This window comes from Narcine bancroftii, chromosome 1 (assembly GCF_036971445.1).
Source record: "Narcine bancroftii isolate sNarBan1 chromosome 1, sNarBan1.hap1, whole genome shotgun sequence".
Lineage (NCBI taxonomy): Eukaryota > Metazoa > Chordata > Chondrichthyes > Torpediniformes > Narcinidae > Narcine > Narcine bancroftii.
The window spans coordinates 315422577-315448965 of record NC_091469.1 but is presented as its reverse complement, the minus strand read 5'-3'; the positions used below and the strand labels follow the sequence as shown (position 1 = coordinate 315448965).

Below are 26389 nucleotides of genomic sequence, written 5' to 3'. Positions count from 1 at the left end.
GTATAACACACACACACACACATGCCACCAGTGCATAGCTGGGATTTATGTCTCTGTGTTACTTGGGAGGCTTCTAAAATAACAGAGATGCCAGATTCAAATAATAAAAGAGACTTTACTTACTAATGTCTTCCACCATCTCAGGAAACTGTTCACACACTCACATACACATACACCCCACAGTGGTGCACTACAGTTACTACAGTATTCTTTGGCAGTTACAAAATAGTTCACATTATCCTGACTCTATAAAACTGGAGATAGATTTAGTGTTAGGGATAGTTTAAAAGTTAAGACTAAAGTTTAAGAGTTAGAAATAAAATTAGTGTTTTAAAATAAAACACTGTCTGGTTCATGATTTATTGCTGCTTGTTATGTGCAGTTGGTAACTGCTTCACCCAGACCTCCGGCCTGCTGAACCACCAGCAGGTCCACACTGGGAAGAGGCCATTGATCTGCTCTGAGTGCGGGAAGGGCTTCATCAAATCATTCCATCTGCTGAGACACCAGCGAGTCCACTCCAGGGAGAGGCCATTCATCTGCCCTAAAAGTGGGAAGGACTTCACGCAGTCCTCCCACCTATTACCCACCAGTGGGTCCACACCGGGGAGAGACTGTTTGTCTGCAGCAAGTGTGGAAAGGGGTTTAGCCAAAACTGCAACCTTCTGCCCCACCAGCAGGTCCACACCAGGGAGAGACCACTCGCCTGCCCTGAGTGCGGGAAGGAGTTCACCCAGTCATCCACCCTGTGACCCACCAGCAGGTCCACACCAAGGAGAGGTCATTCACCTGCTCTGAGTGCGGGAGGGAGTTCACCCAGTCATCCTCCTTGCAACCCACCAGCATGTCCACACCAAGGAAAGGCCATTCACCTGCTCTGAGAGCGGGAAGGAGTTCACCCAGTCGACCAGCCTGGGGAAACACCAGTGAGTTCACACATACATTTTGCACAGTATGGAATAGTTAAACATCACTCACTCAAACACCAGGAGGGACTGGATTCTTTCTTGTGGTTATTGAGGCAACACATCAAAACAGGTCTTGGTATTGTGGTAAATTTGCGATTTGTTTTCAGGTTCAAGTTTATTGTCACGAGTACAAAGGTGCAGTGAGGAAGTTTGCTTTGGAGCAGTTTAGCTGGACATCCCGTACAAAGTCCAGCAAACAAGTCACAGTGCAGGAGTGCAGAGTTACAGGGACAGATCAGTGGGTACAAGGTAAAAGCAGCATTATTCTACAAGTACGAGGATCATTCAAGAATCTGATAACAGGGGAAAGGAACTGTCCATGAATCTGGTGGGATGTGAGCTCATACTGGTGAATCTTCTTCTCCATGGGGAGGAGGGTAAAGGGAGTGTGTCTGGTGGGGAGGGGGGGGGGTGAGTCTTTAATATGTTGGCTGCTTTTCCAAGGGAGTAGGTAGTGGAGATGGAGATGGATTCTTTCCCTCAATGTCAGAGACTCCATTTATATAATTTTAATCATTAACATTGAAGACCCATGCTGCCCAATTAAGCTACCGATCACGGGGTAAATGTACTGACATTCCATTCCTGAGGAGACAGGTTTGAATTTGCTAAACGTTCTCCCCCTGGCTCTTTTTGAACTGAGAATCACACTCACAGTGGTACAGGATTAACGCCAGCTGAAGTTTTATTTGGGAAACCATTATGTTCCCCTTGGGGAGCTGCTGAAAATATAGAAGCTTGTTTGGACTAAGATGCTCTGAGTGAAAAGATGATTAGTTATGTTCAACAACGAACTGAAATTCTTGAGAGTTTACATTTACAGGTTCTTTCTTTTTCAATATTCTTACTGGATTTTACAGAAATAGTACATTGTAGCATTTGAGTTACACGTGTGTGGAGAACAAAACACACACCAAAGCATTGAAGTCAAGACTGGTTTATTGCTCTGGACGTCCCATTTATATGGGCCCCAGCCTCCGATGTCAGGGCCCCAGCCTCTGATGCCAGGGCCCTGTGTCATCAGAGTGCCACCCTGGTCTGGCTGGCGTTCCTGCCACAGTTCCCATCTTCCCGCCATGCAACAGGTCACCTGGCTTGGCTGTTATCACCCCCAGGTCCGTGCGGTCACCGTGTTCATTGGCCAAGCTATCAACCTCCCTGCTGTATGCTGACTCATTCAGCCTTTATATATAGCAATTTGCAAATGGTGGTGTTGTCCAACTGAGCCATGCAGTCATAGATGTAAAGCGAGAAGAGCAAGGTCTAAGAACACAAGCTTGTGGTGCTCCAGAGCTGATGAAGATTGTGGTGGAGATGTCCTTGCCAATCCACACTGATTGAGAGCTGGAGGTGAGGAAATCTATGGTCCAATCCCACAGTAGGGTATTGAGGCCCAGGTCTTGGATCGTGCAGATCAGTTTGGAGAGGATGATGGCGTTGAAGGCTGAACTGTATCAATAAAGGGCAACCTGATGAGTGTGTCTTTTGTGTCCAGATGTTCCAGCAGTTTGTGTAGAGCCAGTGAGTGGCATATAACATTGTGTTAAGGGTTCAAAGAGATCAAGGCTGGAAACATGTTATGAACAAACAGTGCAGGGGAATTCACAAAAGAGCACGCACTCACACAGACCAACCTGGAATAATACACATCGGGTGCTAGTCAATCAGTGTTAAACATTCTCAACTCCCGATAGAGAACGCAAGGGTTAAGCACCCTAACCATCACTCTCTCTATCTCTAGTAGGGGAGGCACACTAATAAATAGTAAATTAATTACAACTAACAAATTAACCTGGACTCATGCCCATGGCTCGGGATCCAGGCCAGGTCCATTGCATTCAGCCTTGTGGAACTGCCCGATGTCCTGTAGCCTAGAGTTCAGAAATGCAGCAAACAAAGAAAGAGTGAGAGAGGGAACAGAGACTACACATGTTCAGCTTTTTCAGTGCAAGAACCGTCCACGTGACCTGCGGTGACCAATTGTACATCACTCTCACCCTGTGGGTAGATCAACCCTTGATAGGCAGATGAGGTGAATTTTGACTAGGCTCCAGCCACAAGTCACATGACCCTCCACAATCCACTCTCCCACCAGGTTCCAGATGGAAAAACCATGTGACCCTCCACAATCCACACCCCCACCAGGCTCCAGATGGAGAAACCATGTGACCCTCCACAATCCACACTCCCACCAGGTTCCAGACAGAGAAACCATGTGACCCTCCACAATCCACACCCCCACCAGGCCCCAGATGGAGAGGTCACATTACGCTCCACAATCCACACTCCCAACAGGTTCCAGACAGGTTACATGACCATCCACAAACACCACTCCCACCAGGTACCATACAGAGAGAAAAGGTGGGTGACCCTCCACAATCCACATTCCCAGCAGGTTCCAGACGGAGAGACCACATCACCCTACACAATCCACACTCTCACCAGGTACCAAACAGAGAGGTCATATGAACCTCCATAATCCACAATCCCATCAAGTTCTAGACGGAGAGACCACATGACCCTCAACAATTCCCACTCACATGAAGTTCCAGACGGAAACACCGCATGACCCTCCAAAATCCACACTCCCACCGGATTCCAGACAGGTTACATGACCATCCACAAACCCCAATTCCACCAAATACCAGATGGGGAGGCCACATGACCCTCCACAATCCCCACTCCCACCAGGTTCCAGACGGAGAGACCACGTGACCCTACACAATCCACACCCCCACCAGATACCAGGAGAGACCACGTGACCCTACACAATCCACACCCCCATCAGATACCAGATGGAGAGACCACATGACCCTCCACAATCCACACTCCCACCAGATACCAGACAGATAGACCACATGACCTTCCACAATCAACACTCCCACCAGGTTCCAGACAGAGACCACGTGACACTCCACAATCCACACCCCCACCAGATACCAGGTGGAGAGGCCACATGACCCTCCACAATCCACACTCCCACCAGGTTCCAGATTGAGAGATGACATGACACTCCACAATCCACACTACACATCTGCCATAGACTTGTTTCTGCAAAAGTCAAATCAAAATGGACTCATGTCACTGCACAGACTAGCACTGATATGTTTCAACACTAGCCTCTCAAATACCTTCATTACAAATATGAAAGTCACTGCTTGGTAGACCTTAAGGCAAGTTACCACACTCTGCTTGGGCACTGGCACAATGGAGGCCTGTTTAGAATGGATGGGTGCCATGCGCTGTCAGAGTGAGATGTTGAAGATATCAGTGAATACATTGGCCAGTTGGTCAGCACATGTTTTCAGTTCTCTGGACGGAATCCTTTCCCTGGCCTCACTCTCCTGAAGCCAGCCTGCACGTCATCCTCGAATACTGACAAATGAGGATCATCCCGGTTTGGATGTGGGAGAGCCCAGTGGATCGGACTTGCTCTTCTGGTCAAATCAGGCATAGAAAGGATAGGGCTCATCTGGGAGTGAAGCTCTGCTGTGTCCAGCTGGGTTTTGTAGCAGATGATGTCACTCAGGGCGAGAACTGGAGTGTTTCGGTTTCCTTCATCCAAAATTTCCAGCTCACCAGGGAGATAGTTTTCTGTAGGTCGTACCTGCACTTTGTGTCGGGTCATGGAGCCCTGGACTTAAATGCCTGTGACCTGTCTCTGTCAATCAAATCTGGATCCCTCCTTCCTACCACTGGTGCAGGTCCCTCACCACTACAGAGGCACTTTCACCTGCGCCAGCCTGGAGAGAGCGACAGAGGTCCTGAGAGGTGTTGGAGCATGAGGTTGCTGGTTGGAAGGAAATGGGTGTTGGAGGTGGTTGTAGAGATGGTTACGCCCGATCCTGGATTGGATGGGTTTTAGTGGTTCAAATGCAGGAAGGAGGGACCAGTATGGGTGGTCGCCAAATTAGGCCAAGAGACCTGTTTCCATGCTTTGTGACTCTATGGAGGGATCCATCCAAACCATCCCATTACCCCTAGGGTCATCTCAGCAGCAGATGGTAAGGCCATTCAGCCCCATGGTGGTCTGCTGTTGTTTTTGCCCTAACTTTACTCTTCATGCCCACTTCAACCATCTACCCCTTCCCCAGCCCCACCCCTTTCCATCTTCTCTGTTCAGGGAAGATGACTAGAAGCAGGTAGGATGCTGACAAGGCATCTGCAGCTTTTGCCAATGTTCTGGACAGGTTTGTGAATTCTTTTGTCTCCATCGTGGGGCCTCGGTCTCCCTTCCATTCTGGGAGATGGATACCTTACCATTGCTCATTCTGTGTAGTCATTGACCAGGGGCTCCCAATGATCGAGGAGCCTGTTGTATTTCAGCGAAACTGCAGAACTACCTTGAAGTATTTTCTAGTTAAACAACGAAATCTGCAGATGCTGGGGTCACTTCATTAGTATTCTGTTGTATTGCATTAATTGTGCTGGAAGATTGTTCTGCTTTTAATTGCCAAGCTAGAACTTTATGTGATCGATCTCCTAATTCATAATATTTCTACTTAAACTGTATGATCATTTTCTCTGTTGTGTATATTAACAATGAATTATATTGGTTTTTTTTATTAAGCTTCTATATTTATCCTCAGAAGATGATTTTTGAATTTCCTTTTCCAATAATGTTATTTCCTTTTCCAATTTATCTATATCCTTCATACAGATGCTGCTGTCGAGTGCAATAAACAACGGTTCTAGAGAAACTCAGCCTGGGCCCTTCATGAAGTGTTGGACGTCCTCTTGCTGCGATGCAACAACAATCTGGACCCCAAACGTTGACGACATTTGTAAACTGGAGTAATGACACTTTATATTCCGTCTCTGGAGTCTGCAACCAAATGGCATGCACATTGACCTCTAATTTCTGTTGGTCACTTTTCAAAGTCTCTCTTTCCCTCATCTGTCTCCTTTCCTTCAGCTCCCAACCCCCATCCCTGCCTTACCCTCTCCTGTATTGTGAAGGGTCATGGCTGTCATGTGACAGCACTGCCCACAACTTGTTCAGAAGACACACCACTTGGCAATCAAAGTTTGTCCCCACCCATTAGTGCACTCCTTTCCACTGGCCAACTTCAATTCCTTTGTACTTGCCCTTGGGCCAATGGCTGTTGCATCAGATTAACCTTGCTGGCACTGAGTCATTAGGACCCTATGACCAACCTGGGCTGGACCCCCCTCCCCCCAGCTCTACAAAGAGCACCACTTGTGCTCAGTTCTTTGTCCTTGCCATCTTGGGATCACCTTGTTTCATGCCAGGCCAAGAACCATGGAATGGCACTGGAGAAATGGATGGTAATGTGTGCACCCTTATAGGGGTGGGAGTGTCCCTAGTAGCACTGAACCGTGCCTGCACTGAGTCCAAGGAAAGAGGGTATCGGATTGGCCTTCCCTTGATTATTTAAGCCACTGTCTGTTTTTCCATGTTCCTGGCGAAGACCCCATCCAAAACATTGACTGCCTGTCACTTCCTATGGCTGCTGTGTGTCCTGTTGAGTTTCACCTGCACTTGTGTGTGTTGAACCTTCTATTCCAATCTGGCACTATCTAACTCGGTGGAATCAGACCAACTTCTCCAGTTTCTGTTTTCCCTGTTTTCTCTCTTCCAGCTGCCCACCCCCTTCACTTCCTGCTCCTGTAATCAAGCTGCCCTTCTCAACTTCTCTCTCTTTTACCCTCTCACCACTGCCCACCTGTAGTAAATCATGAAAACCTGTAGACACTGCGGTTTAAGTGAAAACACAAAATGCTGGAGAAGCTCAGCAGGTCACACAGTACCCGTTAGGTAGAAAAGGTAAAAATACAGAACCAATGTTTCGGGCTTGAGATTTATCAAGGTTTGAGAATGGTGTGGCAGGGTTTGAACAAAAAGGTAGAGGGGAGGTAGCCCAGGCTTGAGATGATAGGTGGAGGAAGACGACAGCAGCAATCGGGGGAGGGGGGATGGCTGGGTGGGGAAAAAGAAAGACCGGAAAGGGGAAAAAGAAAAGGCAAACAGGTTTAGCAGAAAGCAGAGGTCGTTAATGTCATCTGGCTGAAGGGCACACGGACGGAAAATAAGGTGTTGTTCCTCCAATCTGCAGGTGGTCAGGGTGGGACAGTACACAAGGCCATGGACGGACATGCGAGTTTGGGAGGGTGATCCAAAATTGAAATGGTTGGCTACTGGGAGGTCTCTGTTATTGCAGAGAGGTGATCAGTGAAGCAATCTCCCAATCTGCGACTGGTATCTCTAATGTAGAGCATCACAAAAGGAGAACCACATTCTGTGGATATGTGTGTTGCTTAATTTGAAAGGCCTGTTTGGGCTCCAGACATGTGTTGTTCTCCTGCGGCCACAGGGGAAGGTGCCCGAGTGGGGGATAATAGGCAGGGAGGAATAAGTTCATGAGGGAATCATTGCAGAGCAATCCCTGTGGAAGGCCAAGAGGGGAGAGGGAAAAATGTGTCCAGTGGTGTGATCCTGTAATGAGTGCCAGAAATTCCATGCGGATGAAGGGGATTCTGTTCGTTGTATCTGAGGGCAGAGGCAGCCAGGGCAGATGAGTGAGAAATGGACTGAGATGTGGGTGAGGGCTGTGGATGGTGGTGAAGGGGAAGCCACATCTGTGGAAGAAGACATATTTCCACTGCCTATGCTGGGCTTAATTCCATGATTCTCCATCCCACATCCAAAGCCCTCCCACTTCAAGCCTTCTTCCTCCTCCTGGACACCTCATACTGGTCAGCTGCCTGCCTGCTTCCAACTGCTGCCTAGACATCAACACTCAACTCTACCACCCCTCTTTATTCTAATCTCACTTCCTCAGTACGCCCTGCCCTCTCCACAACATAGTTAAATTCAAATAAATTGTCTTGGTTAAACTGAAAAGAGCAATTCTAGGATTAGGTATCAGATTCACATTGAGAACTAAAATTAAGAAAGATATCCTCCCAACAAAGAGGAAAAAGGAACAAGATCAAAACATCTGAGTCACAAAATACCTTCTTCAGTCTTACACCTGGCATATTTCAAGGAAATATTAGAGTAAAAGTTTAGAACAGTTAGCTCAACGTACTCCCGTTAATTGCAAAAGTGAATTTAGCGGTTTTAAGATAGAATCCCATGTAGAATCTGACAATGAAAGTTGAAGATCTTGCTCCCATGATTTTTTAACCTTCTCTAGAGAATTATCCCTAGACTTTAATAATAAATCGTATATATCTGATATTGGTTTAAAATTATAGATCGTCCCTATTGTATGTATAACAAGGTCCTGAGGAAGTCTCAACACTGCAGAATTAAAAAAACCTAAGAAGGTATCTAAAAAAATGATGTTTGAGTAGTTTAAATTTAAAGGACAGTTGTTTGAATGAGGCTAAATTATTATCAATAAACAAGTCTTGAAAGTTTGGATACCAACTTAAGGTACTCATGAAAAGTTGAATCTTTCATCGAAGGTAGGGAAAATAATTAATTAATGTAGGGCTAGCAAGTAAGAATCTATGAGACTCAAACAATTTTCTAAATTGAAACTAAATTCTCAAAGTATGTTTAACAACAAAATGATCAATTAATTTGGAAGCTGGAAAAAGGTAATGGCGCTCCAAGTATCGAAATAAGAGAGTATTTTTCAGTAAAATTAATTTCTAAATTAATCCAATTTGAAACGTCCATTCTGTCTTTATATTGAATCCCAAAAAATGATACATCGAATATTAGCTCCCCAATAATATCTAAAATTAGGTAAAGCCAAACCACATTCCTTTTTAAGGTTTTGAAGAAAAACTTTATTAAGACCTGGACACTTATTTTTCCAAACATATGAGGAAATAATTGAGTCAAGTGAAACAAAAAAAAGTTTTGGGAATAAAAACAGGAACAGCTTGGAAAACATGAAAATTTGGGTAAGATATTCATCTTAATAACATTAAATCATCCAAATAAGGAATCAAGAGAGGAGACCAATGGGCTAAAGACTTAACAAAGTTAATTAAAGTAAGAAAATTCTCTAAACAAATTATTAAAATTTTTAGTAATAATAACACCTAAATAATTAAATTGATTTTGTTATTTTAAAAGCAAGGGCAATATCTAGAGCCAGAAGACTTCAATACAAGAAAAAGGTTGAGAACCCCCACTGGTCCAAATTATCTGGGCATTTAAATAATTCAAATAAGACTGCCAAATATCGATGAACATGTTATACTTATTTCTACGATTATAAGTAATTTTCTCCAGGGATTTACAACTTTGGATTTCCATATTCCAACGATCAAGATGTAAGAGGGAATGGGATTTCCATGTTACTGCCATACATTTCCTAGCTATTGCCAAAGCAATTTTAATAAATTTGGATTTATTTTTGGGGACGTTAACATTCATAACGGAAAATTCCCCAAAAGGAACAATTGTGGATCTAGAGGTAAGTCCACCCCTAGCAATTTTGTTCATATTCCCCCAAATTTATCCAAAAGGGTCTTAATTTCATGCATAACCAGGTAGAATGTATAAAAGTACCAATATCTATGTCACACCTAAAACGCAGATTTGTATATTTCCAATTTCCAATGATGTAACTTTGAGGTGTGAGATGGAGTTGATGTAAAAAATTGAAATGGATAATTCTATACCTTGAATTAATAAGAGATGTCACACTATACAAGCATAAATTTGACCAGCAGTGTTGATCAATTACAATGCTCAAGTCCGATTCCCTTCTTTCCAGGGATCTATGTAACCCAATTTTTGGGCTTTGGGCTTGGAGCAGGAAATACAGAGTAGAAAGGAATGCAGTTGCATTGCCCTCTCGAACGAGAACCTCCATGTCTGTGCACATTGACAGGGCCAATGATGGTTCCCAACTTATCCCTCAAAAAGACCGGAATTGGAGATAGCAGAAGAATGTTCTATTAGTCAAATTGTATTTATTTTTAGTTTCTCAAAAGACATGAGTTGCCTCTGTCGATTGTAACAACCCTCAAGATCTCGGATACCATTTTGGAATCAGCTGAAAATATTATTCCCCAAAGTCATGGGTATCATATTATTTTGAAATAAAGGCATCTTTGAGAATAATCCCTATTTCAGTGCCATAAATTGTTTCATCTGGTCCCAGACATAAAATACATTGCCTCAATAGAGAATTATTTGCTTTTTTTCCTTATTAGAGTCCCATTTATATACAAATTCTTCTGCCATCTCTTCTCCTACAATGCACAATCCAATTGTAACCCAGGAAGGAATGGCCATCTGATTAAAAAAGGAAGCAGCAAATCTAGTTTGCAGATCCTAATTTTGGTATCATGAAAATCATTAAAAGTCCGTAACTCGTTCAGTTTATCGGCAACGTGAGCAATAGATTCTTTGATATTTTACCATCATTTTAGATTCGTTAACGCCCTTCCTCTGGTCTTTAATGTATTGCAGAATAATAGAGAACGATTCCCCAGAGGTGTAGGTTTCTTCTTTCCTTTCTACCTGTAGCTCCTCGTGTATTGATATTGAACTTATTTTGAACTTATCGTGCATTCATACTGAACTTATTTCTCCCTAAAGAATTTTAGGGAGAAAAAACGAAAAGGGAAAAATGACTTTGAGGAAAAGGATTAAAAATGTCGGGAGCAGCTAATAGAAAGTGTTATCCCATGGGCTGCCCACATTTAAGCCCCTGCTACCCCGTTCCCTTCACCTATTTATTTGGGGATCTGTCTAATTTTTGTAACTCCTGGCAAAAGACTCAGCCCCAAAATGCCCACTAACGTTTACTTTTTATAGATGCTGAAACCATCTGAGAATCCCGAGGTAGCAGAGCAGAGCTTCAAACAATCAACTGCAAACATCAAAGGGAACTTACACGGCGAAGTCTCAACCAGCAGTTAACGACGCCGATGTCTTCTCTCTGCTTTATGATCTCAACACTGAAGCCCAGCCACAGACCAGAGAGCTGAGTGAACACCTCCTCACACAGGGAGGTGAACTGTCTCTCCCCAGTGCAAATTCAACAGTGGGAATGTGGAGAGGAGGAATCGGAGAATCCCTTTCCGCACCTGCTGGGAGAGAACAGTCTCTCCCCGGTGTGAACTATCTGGTGCATCTTCAGATGGGAGGACTCAGTGAATACGATTCCACACAGGGAGCAGGTGAACAGTTTCTCTCCAGTGTGAACCCGCTGGTGTACCTGCAGGTTGGAGGGGTTAGAGAACCCCTTCCCGCACAGGGAGCAGGTAAACGGTTTCTCTCCAGTGTGAACCCGCTGGTGTACTTGTAGGCCAGAGGGGTGAGAGAACCCCTTCCCGCACAGGGAGCAGGTAAACGGTTTCTCCCCAGTGTGAACCCGCTGGTGTACCTGCAGGTTGGAGAGCTGAGAGAACCCCTTCCCGCACAGGGAGCAGGTAAACGGTTTCTCCCCAGTGTGAATCCGCTGGTGTGCCTGCAGGTTGGAGCGCTGAGAGAACCCCTTCCCACACGTGGAGCAGGTAAATGGTTTCTCTCTGGTGTGAACCCGCTGGTGCACCTGCAGGCCGGAGGGCTGAGAGAACCCCTTCCCACACAGGGAGCATGTGAACGGCTTCTCTCCGGTGTGAACCCGCTGGTGTTTCTGCAAGTCGGAGGGGTTAGAGCATCCCTTCCCACAGAGGGAGCAGGTAAACGGATTCTCCCCAGTGTGAACCCGCTGGTGTTTCTGCAGGCTGGAAGGGTGAGAGAAACCCTTCCCACACAGGGAGCATGTAAACAGATTCTCCCCAGTGTGAACACGCTGGTGTTTCTGAAGGCCTGAGGAGTTAGAGAATCCCTTCCTACATAGGGAGCAGGTAAACGGTTTCTCCCCAGTGTGAACCCGCTGGTGTGCCTGAAGGCCAGAAGAGCGAGAGAACCCCTTCCCGCACAGGGAGCAGGTGAATGGCTTCTCCCCGGTGTGAACTCGCTGGTGTGCCTGCAGATTGGACGGGTTAGAGAACCCCTTCCCGCACAGGGAACAGGTGAACGGTTTCTCCCCAGTGTGAACACTCTGGTGTGCCTGCAGGTGGGAGGGCTGAGAGAACCCCTTCCCGCACTGGGAGCAAGTGAACGGTTTCTCCCCAGTGTGAACCCGCTGGTGTACCTGCAGGCTGGAGGGATGAGAGAACCCCTTCCCGCAGAGGGAGCAGGTAAACAGCTTCTTCCCGGTGTGAACACTTTGGTGTGCCTGCAGATTGGAGGGGTGAGAAAACCCCTTCCCACACAGGGAGCAGGTAAATGGTTTCTCTCCAGTGTGAACCCGCTGGTGTGCCTGCAGGCCAGAGAGCTGAGAGAACCCCTTCCCGCACAGGGAGCAGTTAAATGGTTTCTCTCCAGTGTGAACCCGCTGGTGTGCCTGCAGGTTGGAGAGATTAGAGAAACCCTTCCCACACAGGGAGCAGTCGAACGGTTTCTCTCCGGTGTGAACCCGCTGGTGTACCTGCAGGCTGGAGGGATGAGAGAACCCCTTCCCACACACACCACATTGAAAGGATCTCTCCCTGGAGTGAACGTTCTGGTGCTTCATGAGGCTGGAGGACCCACGTGGTAGGTGAACGGACACTCGCTAGGGGGAACACACCCCTTCCCACACACGTGGCAGGTGAACGAACACTCCTCAGGGGGAACACACCTGTGCTCCTCCAAGCCCTTGAAGGTTTGAAAGCTCTTCCCACAGTCAGAGCAGAGGAATGGGCTTCCCTAGTGGAAACATACTGGTGCTGTAGCAGTGCATCAGAGCTGGCAAATCTCCCCACACTTGGAACAGAGGAATGATCTCTCCCCAGTGAGAGTGCAGAGATCTGTTTCCAGAAAGTCCAAAAAAACCCCCACCTCACCGCACGCTTCACTTTGGAGTGTTTTATCTGCCGTATCACTGGTCACCTGATCCTCCACATCAGCCAATCGGCTTAAGTCCAGTTCATACACTCAATGGGTGTCGGAATTCTCCCTGCAGTGATCTCTGTGCTTCTGATCCACCCCTAAATCTGACTGATACTATGGTCCAGTGGTATCCATTCGGAGTGTCAGACCACAACGTGGCATTGCTGAAGCTTCCTGTCTGGAAACGCACCACTTTCTTCACCTGTGAAGAGAAGATAGTGAAGTGAGAGGGAGCAAGGCATTCTCTGCAGCCAATGTTCCAGGACGACACACCCTGGAGGCAAGGCCAGCTACACGAAAAACCGTGGAAGTGTTCTGATCTGTGAGAAGGGTCACCACGGACAGGTAGACGCATGAGGGTGAAATTTAACAGAGAAACAAGGGTGATATATTTTGATGGAAAGGAGAAGCTACAAGCCAAGGAACATATTATGAATCCATACTGTTATATGGGGAGCAACATTTTAGTGAATCCGTGACAATCTGTGGGAGGGCACAAGAATTATTTCACATTTTTTAAGCAGAAGGCTCAAGGTAGTTTTTGTTTTGGAGATCGAGGACCACATTAATACCCAGAATCCTTAACAGTCCTGAAACCCTTCTGTCCAAAGAGCCTCAATGGCTCTCACATGTAAACTGTGTCCCTATGTCACCTTTCCATTGGGACGTTAAAAGGATTTGCAGCTTCCAACCAATCGGAACCACCCGACACACCTACAGTCACGTTAGAGACCTGTCGCTGAATTACTCGCACCTCATGTGGAACCATCCAATTGTTAATCATGTTCCCTCCCCAATGTACACAGGACTCCCCGAGCAGCAATGTTGGGGGATGGGAAATGGGGTTCCTTTGCACAGACAGTGTTGGTGGCAGGAATTCAGAGGCATCCAAGAACTTAGTAAGGTCAGGGGTCAGATAATGGGGTGTGGATGGGCAAGGAATGGGGAGAGTACACAGACCTGGATGTTGGCACTGTGAAAGAATATAATGTATTAAGGGAAGGGGTTTCTGTTGTTGGGTGTAGGCTCGTGGATATTTGCTGGTGTTTGCAGATGAAGAACCATGATTAAGAAATATACATTAACAAGGTTGTACAAATACTAGGTCACACGACATGACTGAAAACAAAGCCACAAGACCATAGTGTGACTTGACAAAGATAGCTTGAGTAGACCCGAACAAGATTAGCATATCTGAAGTTGATACAACTGCATGGTTAAGATGTAACAAAAACAAGAATACCCAGATGCAAGGTAAAGAACAACCAGCTCCAACAAACATGTACAGCTCTACGTAATACCCATCTAAAAAACTAAATAAGAGGAACTAAAATGCCGTAAGAGTTGAGTATGGCTCAGTGCAGGGAATGAGTGACACTGTCTACTCATCCTTTGTACCCCTTGCTCCCAATAGTGCGATACATTAATGTTGGTTGTACGCTCATTGGTTCTGCTGCTGTTTTAATGCAACGCAGTTCAACATCAACATTGGCATCATTGGCAATGTTAAAGTCGACATAGTCAGTGGGATCTCACTGGGTTACTTCAGATCAAATAAGTAGCAGAGAGAGTTCAGGAAGCTGGAGGGAGAAATCCCTCCAGCTCCTTCCAATCCCTTGCATCTGACTCTTACATCAGCCTCATGGAGCAATGTGATCTCTCGTCTGAGGTAGACCTGGTTCCCTTCCAAGATCCAAAAAAACTGAAGAAGGAGCAGGATGTCTACAGGTTAGTGCAGTGTTTAATGCTGGGATAAATTGTAAATTTGGATAATGGCCGTAGTAACCGCGATAAATAGCAAAATGAGACAAAAAATGGGATAAAGATTAATACCCAAAGGCTGGGATAAATTATAGTTCAGACTGCAGCCAGGATAAAGTACAATTCGGACAAGACCACTGTTATATAGGACAAGCAATGGACAAAAGGGATTGGGGAACCCCAGAGTAACAAATGTGTTATTTCCACCCAAATATCAAAAGGAATATCGACCAATGTCAGCAGCATTAACAAAAAGGTTTGGCAACCAGGAATGGCCAGTTGGAGGTACATGGTCTGTGAGGTCGATAGAGGAAGCGGAACAATTATTAAGGGAAAAGCACACAGGACAGAATTGGAAGAAATGGATGGGAGAATGGAGGGAACAAGGAATAAATGAGTGGCTCAGGACAAAGGGAAGAAGTTGGAGAGACCGTGCAAGTAGAAGGGGGACAAAGATATGTACAAAGGAGGGTGCACTCAAGGACTGGGAGGTTTTGAAATCTCAGTGTGAGTAGCACGAGAACCAGGACAAAAAGGCAGAATGATGAATGTAAGTCCCATTGCCAGATGATCACCAAAGCAGCCAATAAACAATCAGATGACCCTGGGGACCCACTGTCTGGCATGGTGACTCTACTCTTAGATATTGTAACGTGTGAAGAGATGCATGTTTCCAGCCCCTCATTTGGCTATTGTAACGTGTGAAGAGATGCCTGCTCCCAGTCCCTCATTTGGCCATTATAACATGTGAACAGATGCCCATCCCCAGCCCTTCATTTGGCTGTTGTAACATGTGAAGAGATGCCCGCCCCCAGCCCCTCATTTGGCTGTTGTAACATGTGAAGAGATGCCCGCCCCCAGCCCCTCATTTGGCCATTGTAACATGTGAAGAGATGCCTATTCCTAGACCCTCATTTGGACATTGTAATATGTGAAAAGATGCCTGTCCCCAGCCCCTTATTTGGCCATTGTAACATTTGAAGAGATGCCTATTCACAGCCTCTCATAATGCGTGAAGCATACACCAAGGCACAGGACCCAATATGGCGGGGTGACGTACATGCTGAAGTCACTGCTCGTTCAGCTGCCATCGATGGTGCTCTTATTATCTATTCGGACGAAAATAGATAAATACTGACTAGACCGGTCTTACCAGACATGGACGTGGACTAAAGTTACAGCAAAACAGATTAAATGATGGAAACAGCAGGAGTGCACCAAACATCCCGAGACTCGGTTATGGACCACCCCTGCTGGACAAGTTTGTGGGCCTGATGCCTTTTTACCCATGCAATGACACATTTAGGTAGGGAGGGAATGGTACGAGTGGTATTACAAACATGGTGGCATCTTAACCTACGAGAAGAGGCGTGTGTTATCTGTCAGAAAAATAATCCTGGTAAAGCAACCAAGTCCCCTTTGGGAAGGGCACGAATGCCTATGGAACCCTTTCGGTGTTTACAGATCGATTTTATAGAATTGCCTAGAGTACACTGCTAGAAATACTGTCTTGTTATCATTGACCTTTTTAGTTGATGGGGGAAGCAATCCCAACGTCAAACACAACAGCAGAAACAGCGGAAAGAATTCTACTACAGGAAATCATACCCCGATATGGATTCCCGACCATTATTAGCGCAGATAATGGACCACATTTTCCTGCTAAGATCAATGAAGAATATAACAATTTCACTGTGCCCAGCACCCACAGGCAGCTGAAATTGTGGAAAGAGCAAGTGGCACATTGAAAAATAAGCTGGCCAAGCGATCAGAGGAAACAGGTCTAAACGGGGAAAAGGTACATCCTCTGGCCCTCTTTGAAACGAGATCACGCCACACACTAGCGCAAGACTAAGCCCAGCAGAAGTCATTTTGGAAAACCTTGGGCAGCAGATAAAAACATACAAGTGTGTTTGACCTACATGCCCTTAGTAAGAAGATGATCACTTATGTACAAGAACTAACTGAAATTCTTGAGACTTCACATTTGCAGATGCGTAATGCTCAGAGAAGGCAGTGATAAGGAGGGATCCCACCGAAAATTCAGCAGGAGACTACATTCTGATAAGGAATGAGGAGTGGAAGAAGTTGGCACCAAACTGGAAAGGTCCATTCCAAGTGTTCCTACCCATGTCCACGGCAGTAAAGGTGGAGGGTCAGCCTCGTGGATTCATTACATAGATGGTAAGAAGAGGGTTCCACAGGAGAACAACATGATTCAACCACAAACAAGGCATCTTTAAGACAACACCAATGAATGGCTGAAACAAATGGTTATTATCCTTCTGGGGGCTCTTGTTCTTTTTCTGATAGTCCTGATAATAGTTTATCAGATAAGGGAACATGGGGACTTAAAACATCAAGCAGGGTCACAATCCCCAAGATCCAAATGGGAATGGTATGATAACACCTATTTACATATGTGCTTGATGGATGTTGGAACTAAGAATGTGTCCCATTGTGGGACCTGCACCCACATATCAACCTACAATGGTCAGGGAGTACCCATTAAAGCAATAGCCTTTAACGATACAGAACATCAGACGTGGAGATGTCACTCTAATTGGATTTTGAGCATTATAAGAGCAATTCCATGCCGGCCTGTTAAACATCTGTTCAATAACTGGTATAAGGCCAAATATGACCTGTCCAGAATACCCCATATTTTACACTAAAGGAAGATCTGGGTTGTGCAGGGGAGATGAGAATAGGACTGGAACAGGCCGTTATACCCACTCAAGCAACAAATTGGGCTATTTTACTGTGAAAGAATCAGTTTAATGGATATGCTTAACAAAGTGTTAATGAACTGGGTGAGAATATAATTTCGTTGTGACTGCTTCTAACAGGACCTTCCCTGTACTGGAGTGAGATAGTAACTAACACCACAAAGAATGTAATAAGACCAAATAAGTCAGGACATCCTGTTTTTGCAGCTTGTCTGTAGACACCACAAGGGAACACATTGTAGTAATAGGAATCACCAGCTGGGTGAAACTTGTGTGAAACTTGTGGGGTCTCACACAGACCCCTGCTTGAAGATGTAAAAAAAATGGATGAACACTCCATATGCTTTGAATGGGGACCAGTGTAGAGAATGAGTGCTGAACTCTTTCTTTGTACCCCTCACTGCCGCTGGCATTAACAAGGCTGAATAAGGGAAACTGTTGTACTCTTAATTGGTTCTGCATGTTTATTCCATGACAGTGTGGGCTAACATCCACTTTGGTTAGCCAGCCAGGAGATTATATTTTGATCAGGAATTGGGGACAGAAGAAGTTGGCACCTAAGTGGAAGTATTGTCCCGTTGCCCACCTGGAGATGGTACGAATTCCCCCGGGACCACCAGTAGACAAGTCCGGCTGAAAAGGTGTTGAGGTCCTCCTTGGGTGCATGTGGATACCCAACAGTGCCCATGGAAGCTTGTCTACCCATTTAGGTCCTTGGAGTCTGGTCATGAGCGCAGCCTTGAGGTGCCTATGGAAGCGCTTCACCAACCCATATGACTGTGCATGTTAGGCTGTTGTGTGGTGCAGCTGGGCACCCCACAGGCTAGAGGTGAACTGGGCCCCTCTGTCAGGCGTGGGATGGTAACCTGAACCATGCAACCCAGGACGAGTGAGTGCCCTGGCGCACGAGGTTGTGGATGTGTCTGCCAAGGGACTGCCTCCGGCCCCCTGGTGAAGCCGTTGACCATTGTGAACAGATAGCGGAATCCCTGGGATACTGTTATGGGCTATACTATGTCCACATGGACGTGGTCAAACCTTCATTCCACGGGCTCAAAGTGCTGAGGTGGGATCTTGGTATGCTGCTGCACCATGGCAATTAGGCACTGCGTGCACGCCTTCGCCCACCCACTGACCAGTTTTCTCACTCCATGACACACGTATTTGATGGACGGGTGAGTCAGCCCGTGGATGGAATCGAAAGCCTGCCGTCTCCAAGCCGCCAGGACGATAGGTCTGACCTGGCCGGTGGCTACGTCGCACAGGAGGGTGGTGTTACTTGTGCCGACTGCAATGTCCTGGAGTTGCAGTACTGATATGGCTGTCCTGTCCTGGGCCATCTCCTTGTTGTCTCACTGCGCCCCTGCCAGTACCACGAAATCCACTCCTTTCGACAGTGCGTGGATACTCTGTTGAGACAGTGCGTCGGCCACCACACTGTTCTTGCCAGAGTCATGCCTTACATCCATGGTGTATTCGGAGATGTAAGATAGGTGACACTGTTGGCGGGCTGACCAGGGGTCCGAGATTTTGGCCAAGGTTAAAGTCAAGGGCTTGTGGTCTGTAAAAGATTTGCCCTCAAGGAAGTACCTGAAGTGGGGGATGGCCAAGTACAGTCCCAGTAGCTCCCTGTCAAAAGCACTGTACTTTAGTTCTGGGGGCCACAGATGTTTGCTGAAGAAAGCCAGCAGCCGTCAACTTTCTTCTAACTGCTGCTTCAGAACTCCACCAATCGCCGTTCCCGAGACATCCATCATCAGAAACGTTGGAGCATCTGCCCTGGGGCGTGCCAAAAGAGTGGCACCTTCCAGGGCTTCCTTGGCCTTCACGAAAGCCTCTGCTGACTCCTCGTCCCATGTTATGTCCTTCACCTTGCCCGCTATCCAGGCAAACAAGAGTCGCATGATCTGGGCAGCTGAGGGGATGATCCATTTCCCTAATTATGGGGTTGGGGAAGGTGCTCGGGAGTTCATCGATGGAAAGGAGGAGAGGCAACACATTATGGAGAGCAAGGAACTGATGATGAACCCAGGATTTACTGTTAAACGGGATCTAGTTTTGCAAACGACATTTTAGTAAACACATGATGATCTGAGGGAGAGCACAGGAATTATTTTAGACTATTGAACAGAATGCTCAATCAACAGCTTTTGATTCAGAGGATGATGACTGCATTATTACCCAGAATCCTCAATGATCCAGAAAACGCTCTGTCCAACAAGCTTCAATAACACACATCGACTTTCCATTGTGACGTCAAAGGGATGAACAATTTCCAACCAATTGGAACCACCCGACCCACCAACTGTCGCATTAGAGACCTGTCACTCAATCACTATCACCCCACAAGACACTGTACATGTGTCAATCAAGTTCACTCACAACTGCGCACAGGGCTCCCCAAGCAACAATGGTGGAGAGTGGGAGAATGGGAAAGGGGGTTCCCTGCAAAGACATTGGTGGTGTCAGGAATTCAGCAGCATCCAAGAATTGAGTAACATCAGAGGCTGGACAATTGGGAAGGGCAACAGGCAAGGTACTTCGGCTACAAAACTGGTCCTCACGGAATAGGCCAGACTTAGATGGAGTGAAACACAAAAGACCTTCCCTTTCTCTCTGTCTCTATTCCTCACCCTGCTTTCACATAACCCGACCTCCCCCCCACCCCCGTCATTTCTCACCTTTCCTCCCAGATTTCACACTATCCACGTACAATCAACACCTTTTGTCTGTTTGTCTGTTCTCCCTCTGGCTTTTTCTTTCCTTCTGTCCAGGCACTGCTGGATATTTACTCATCCTTGAAGAAGGGCACAGGCTCGAAATGACCGTTGACCAGTGAGGCCGCACACAAACCCATTATGATGAGTGCAGCAACACTGGGGAGAGTCCGTTTACCTGCCACATGTGTGGGAAAGAGTGTGTCCCCCCCTGGGGAGAGTCCATTCATTTGCCATATGTGTGGGAAGGGATGTGATCCCCCTGGGGAGAGTCTGTTCATCTGCCATGTGTGCGGGAAGGGGTGTGATCCCCCTGGCGAGAGTCTGTTCACCTGCCATGTATAGGAAGGGGTGTGATTCCCTCTAGGGAGAGTCCTTTCACCTGCCACGAGGATGGGAAGGGGTGTGCCCCCCCCTCCGGGGAGAGTCCGTTCACTTGCCACGTGTGGGAAGGGGTGTGATCCCCCTAGGGAGAGTCCTCTCACCTGCCGCGTGGATGGGAAAAGGTGTGCCCCCCCTCCCCCCTGGGGAGAGTCTGTTCACCTGCCAAATGCATGGGAAGGGGTGTCTTCCCCCTAGGGAGCGTCTGTTCACCTGCCGCGTGTGGGGGATGGGGTGTGATTCCCCCTGGGGAGAGTCGGTCACCTGCCCTGTGTGTGGGAAGGGGCGTGTTCCCACTGGGGCCTTTGTCAGAATTGTGAAAAAATAGACAGTCGCTGATGAAAAAGCAGGGAGGGGTAGAGGTAGCAGCACAGGCGAACTGGTAAGAGGTCATAGGTGGATACAGGTGGGAGGGGAGAAGAGCAAGAAGCTGAGAAGTGACGGGGAGAGGGTTTCTCTCTGACAGGAGAAGGCAGGGAAGGGGTGGGGAGCTGGAGAAAAGGAGACAGAGAGAGGAGGGAATGAGAGACTCAGAAAATGGGAAGGCAATGGTTGGAGACACAGAGACATAATAGAAGTCGTTGTCCCTCCAGCTGGAAGGTGGCGTCGACGATTGGGGTCCAGATTGTTGTTCCGATGGGGTTTTCCTTGCAGCTCCAGCTGCGTTTGTGTAATCCTCAGTCGGCCTGTTGCACCTGTTCATCGGACTTTTCACCTAAACTCCATCCAATCTCCTGGGTCACTTCCCCTTTGTACCTGCTGGCCTGGCTGGTATGGGTGGACCCCGTCTGAACTGGACCCTGATGAACATTGAATTAGGTGACAGAAAGATTTTGGCCTCGTTCTTGACTTTTGAAGCACCTTCTGGGTGTTGGTATCTCCAGACTCAACAGCATGTCGCTGCATGAATGTCCTTTAAAACACCCCCACCAGTGCCTTGTGCCCCTGTAATGCTATAATTTTGTTGACTGTGAATCTGAAGTTGCTCCCAAACAAATATAAATATAGCTTTTAATGACTTTGCAAAGAGGTACTTGTGCGTGCAGTAAACCTATTCTCTGCTAGTTTGGCAGGGAGCTGTGGAGCATTTAACAGATTTTGACAAAAGGGGGTTTATTAATAGGAGTATCAGTACAGATGTTCACAGAACAACTGGTCCTTAAAATCCACACACAGGTGAGTGCAAAAAGTTCAGCTTTTGGAGCAGATATGGGTGAAGAGAAAAAAGCACTTTCAGGACCTTCAGAATCAGAAACACCAGCACAGACAAAGTATCGCTAACCAGTATCATCAATAAAAGAGTTGCCATCCACTCAAAGGGTTAAGTTAGTCACACACACACACAGGGGGAAGCAGTTGGAGGAAAGTTTTCTCTCTCTCCCTCTGTGAAGGAACAGGGGAAACTGAAGGGGAACCAAGAATGACAGAAGCCGTCAATGCAGGGAAAGCAGCAGGGGGAGCAGAGATACAGCAGGGCACAAACGAGGACATAGTGGAGATCAGGCACTTCAATGATCATCAGTCTGTTCCAAATCGCTTCCCTAAAACAACACCAGTGAGCCAGCCTTGGGGTTGGGATCCCATTTTTCCTGCCAGCATGGTCCGGTCCTTTCTTTCTTGTGCTTTTTCTTTCCTGGTGTTTCCATGAACCATGATCTTTGTCAAAAAGCTCACTCACTCACTCAGTGTGTTCCCCACCCATCCCCTACCCCCCCCACAGTCCATACTTCTTAGCCCAGTCAGTCAGCGCTGCACTGACTATGTTCTGGTCATATATTTTTCTCTGTATTCTCCTGGCTGCCTTGCCAAATGTCTCCATATCTGGATCTGTACCTTCTCTTCTTTAATAACTGTACTACACCGAATGTTCTGAACTCACTGGTCAGTTATTGCCACTCTGAATAGACCAAGTCCTCAGTCCAATTCCCCCAACAGTCTGAGTCGTGACTCACTTTCCAATTCCCATCCCAAATAGACTTAGTTTTCAACTCGCTGTCCAATTTGACACCCCCATAGACTGAGTCATGACTCAGTGTTGAATTCTCCACCCCCAATTGACCAAATCTCCTGACTCACTGTCCAAATTCAACCCCCCCCCCCCCCCCAACCATTGAATGAGGCCCCTGACTCACTGGCCAATTCCCCACCAATAGAATGAGGCCCCTGACTCCTGTCCAATACCCAATCCCAATAGACGTAGTCCTCGAATTACCGTCCAATCCGTCATCCCCATAGATTCAGTCCTGACTCACCGTCCAATCCCCCACCCCCATAGACTGAGTCCTGACTCTGCCAAATTCACAACCCCCACCCCCGCAAAAGGCTGTGTCTCCCAATTCACATCCAATTCCTCCCCCAATAGAATGAGGCCCTGACTCACTGTCCAAATCCTCCATCAATAGACTGAAGCCCCTGACTCATTGTCCAATTCTATCCCCCCCCCCATAGACTGAGGTCACTGACTCACTGTCAAATCACCCACATCCCTACCCAAGAGACTGATCCTCAATTGTCCAATTCCCCCCCCCCCAATAGAATGAAGCCCCTGACTCACTGTCCAATTCCCCACCAATAGACTGAGACCCCTGACTTACTGGCTAATCCCCGTGACTTACTGGCTAATCCCCCCCTCCAATAGAATGAGGCTCCATCTCGGAGTCCAATTCCCCATCCCTGAATAGAGTGAAAGCCCCTAACTCCCTGTCCAATTCCTCCCCTATAGACTGAGGCCAATGACTCACTGTCCAATTAACCCCTGTCTAATTTCCCGCCCCAATAGGCTGAGTTCCTGACAAAAGACTGTCCAATTTCCCCCCAATTGACTGAGCCCACAACTCCCTGTCCAATTTCAGCCTTGACTCCCTTGACTCACTGTCCAATTCCACACCAACAGATCAAGTCCCATGTGTCCAACTCCCAACCCCACAATAGACTGAGGGCCCTGACTCGCTGTCTAATTCCTCCCCTATAGACTGAGGCCAATGATTCACTGTCCAATTCCACCCCCCCCCCCCACCCAGTGGACTAAGTCATCCACTCTCTATCCAATTCTCCCCTAATGGACTGAGTCCACCACTCTCTATCCAATTCCCCCCCAATGGACTGAGTTCTTTGACATCATGTCCAATTCAATTCTACATTCCCCCCCCCCCCCCCCCCCCATGGACTGAGACCCCTGACTCACTTTCCAATTCCCCACCAACAGACTGTCCCCTCGGTCCAACTCCCTGCACCACAATAGACTGAGTCCCCTGGCTCACTGTCCAATGACACCCCCCCCCCCCCCACCAATAGTCTGAGGCTCCTGACTCACTGCCTAATTTTCCCCCATACACAGAGTCCCCAGGCTCACTGTCCAATTCCCCAATAGACTGAGGCCTCTGACTCACTGGCCAATTCCCCATCCATTCCCCCCCCCCATAGACTGAGGCCACTGACTCACTGTCCAATTACACCCCCCCCAATAGTCTCACTGTCCAATACCTCCACTGATAGACTAACCACTGACTCACTGTCCAAAACCTCCATCGATAGACTGACCACTGACTCACTATCCAATACCTCCACCAATAGACTGAGACCCCTGACTCACTGTCCAATTCCACCCTCTGATAGTCCTTGACTCGCAGTCCAATTCAACCACCCCCACAGACTGAGTCCTGATTCACTGTCAACTTCCCCACCCCACAATAAACTGAGTCCCCTGACTCGTTGTCCAATTCCTCAACCCCCAAGAAAGAGGCCCCTGTCTTGCAGCCAATTACACACATCCCCAAAGACTGATCCACGTCTCACTGTCGAGTTGCTCCCCAATACACTGAGGCTCCTGACTCTGTCCAATTCCCGCACTAATATACTGTCCCCGACTTACTGTCCAATTCCCCACACCAATAGAGACAGTCTCTTGACTCTGTCCAAATTCTCTCACCCCCCCCCCCCCATTGACTGAAGTCCTGATTCGCTGGCCAATTCCCCCAACCCCCAATAGAGTGAAGCCCCTGACCCTCTGTCCAATTTCCTGTCCCCAATAGGCCGAGTTTCTGATTCATTGTGCAATTGCCCATCCCCTCGCCACAAAAGACTGAGTCCAGACTCACTGTCCAATTCTCCACCAATAGACTGAGGCCCCCTACCCCCACCCCCAAACAGACCGAGTCCCCTGACTCGCCATCCAATTTCCGCCAATAGAATGAGGCCCCTGACTCACTGTCCAATTCCCAACCCCCAATAGAACGAGGCCCCTGACTCCAACCCCAAAAGACAGAGTCCTCGACTCACCATCCAATTCGCCAGCCCCATAGACTGAGTCTTGACTCACTGTCAAATTCACAACCCCACAAAAGGCTGAGTCTCCCGACTCATGCCCAATTCTTCCCCCAATAGAATGAGGCCCTGACTCACTGCCAATTTTCCACCCCCCAAGACAATGATTCCCAACTTACTATCCAATTACCGACCAATAAAATGAGTCTCTTGACTCACTGTCCAATTCCCCACCAATAGATGGAGGCCCATGACTCATTCTCCAATATGCCCATCAATAGACTGTCCCCTGACTCAATACCCTTCAATAGATTGAAGTCATGACTCACTGTCCAAGTGCCCCCAATTGATTGCCCCATGACACACTGTCCAATATCCCCCAATAGACAGTCTTCTAACTCACTGACCAATTCCTCCCCCAAGAGACAAAAATCCCTGTTTGATCATCCAATTACAAAACCCCCCCTTTAGACTAATCCTCGCCTCACTGACCAATCCCCTTCACCCAATAGACTGAGTCCCCTGACTTGCTGTCCAATTTCATCCCCCATTAGATTGAGTCCCCTGAATCCCTGTCAAATTTTGCCCCCAATGGACTGAGTCACCTGACTCTCTGTCCAATTCGCCCCAATGTACATCATGTCCAATTCCACTCTCCCCAATGGACCTAATCCTCTGACTCACTGTCTAACTCCCCATCCCACAATAGACTGAGGACCCTGACTCACTGTCCAATAACCACCCAATAGACTGAGTCCCCTAACTCATTGTAAAATTCTCCACCCCCCCCATGGACTGAGGCCACTGACTCACTGTCCAATTTCCCCCCCCCCCCACACAATGGACTGAGTCCTTTGCCACCTGTACAATTCCACCCCCTCCATGGACTGAGTCCCCTGACACACCATCCAATAATAGTCTGAGGCCCCTGACTCATTGCCCAATTTCCCTCCATAGACTGAATCCCCACCAATAGACTGAGGCCCCTGACTCACTGTCTAATAGCCCCTCCCCCAGTAGTCTGAGCCCCCTGATTCATTGCCCAATTTCCCCCCATAGACTCACTGTCCAATTCTTCCCCCCCCATAGACTGAGGCCACTGACACTGACTAATTACACCCCCCCCAATCGACTGAGACCCATGACTAACTGTCCAATTCCATCTTCCAATAGACAGTCCTCGTTTCACTGTCCAATTCACCACCCCCATAGACTGAGTCCTGACTCAATGTCAAATTCGCCACCCCACAATAGACTGAGACCCCCTGACTTGCTGTCCAATCCCTCATCCTTCAGAAATGAGGCCCCTGTCTCACAGGCAATTACACACCCCCCCAAAAGATTGATCCTTGACTCACTGTCCAATTGCCCCCCAATACAATGAGGCCCCTCACTCCCTGTCCAATTCCCCACCCAAAATGGACAGTCTCCTGACTCTCTGTCCAAATTCTCACCCCCCCCCCCACAAATGACTGAGGCCCCTGACTCACTGGCCAATTCCCCACCCCCCAATAGAGTGAACCCCCTGACTCTCTGACCAATTTCCTGCCCACAATCGGCCGAGATTCTGATTCATTGGGCAATTGCCCACTCCCACCATAGTCTGTCCCATAACTCACTATACAATTCCCCCAACAGACTGAGGCACGTGACTCGCGGTCCAATTCCCAATTTCCCCCATAGACTGAGTTCTACCTGACTTGCTGCCCGATC

The 26389-nt window shown here is 47.5% G+C and overlaps 1 protein-coding gene across 7 annotated transcripts in view; it reads right to left on the bottom strand.

Moving 5' to 3' along the window:
* Nucleotides 1-26389, bottom strand: part of LOC138747121 (zinc finger protein 226-like) — a 67366-nt gene that overhangs the window by 28762 nt on the left and 12215 nt on the right. For 6 of the 7 annotated variants that reach the window (XM_069906106.1, XM_069906090.1, XM_069906087.1 and 3 more), the window contains one exon: nucleotides 8709-13027. In XM_069906106.1, the coding sequence (XP_069762207.1) occupies nucleotides 10943-12469 (1527 nt within the window). In that variant the 5' untranslated portion in view covers nucleotides 12470-13027 and the 3' untranslated portion in view covers nucleotides 8709-10942. Of the gene's footprint in view, nucleotides 1-8708; nucleotides 13028-26389 lie in introns of those variants that run through there. The other variant, XM_069906115.1, reaches the window with a different exon arrangement.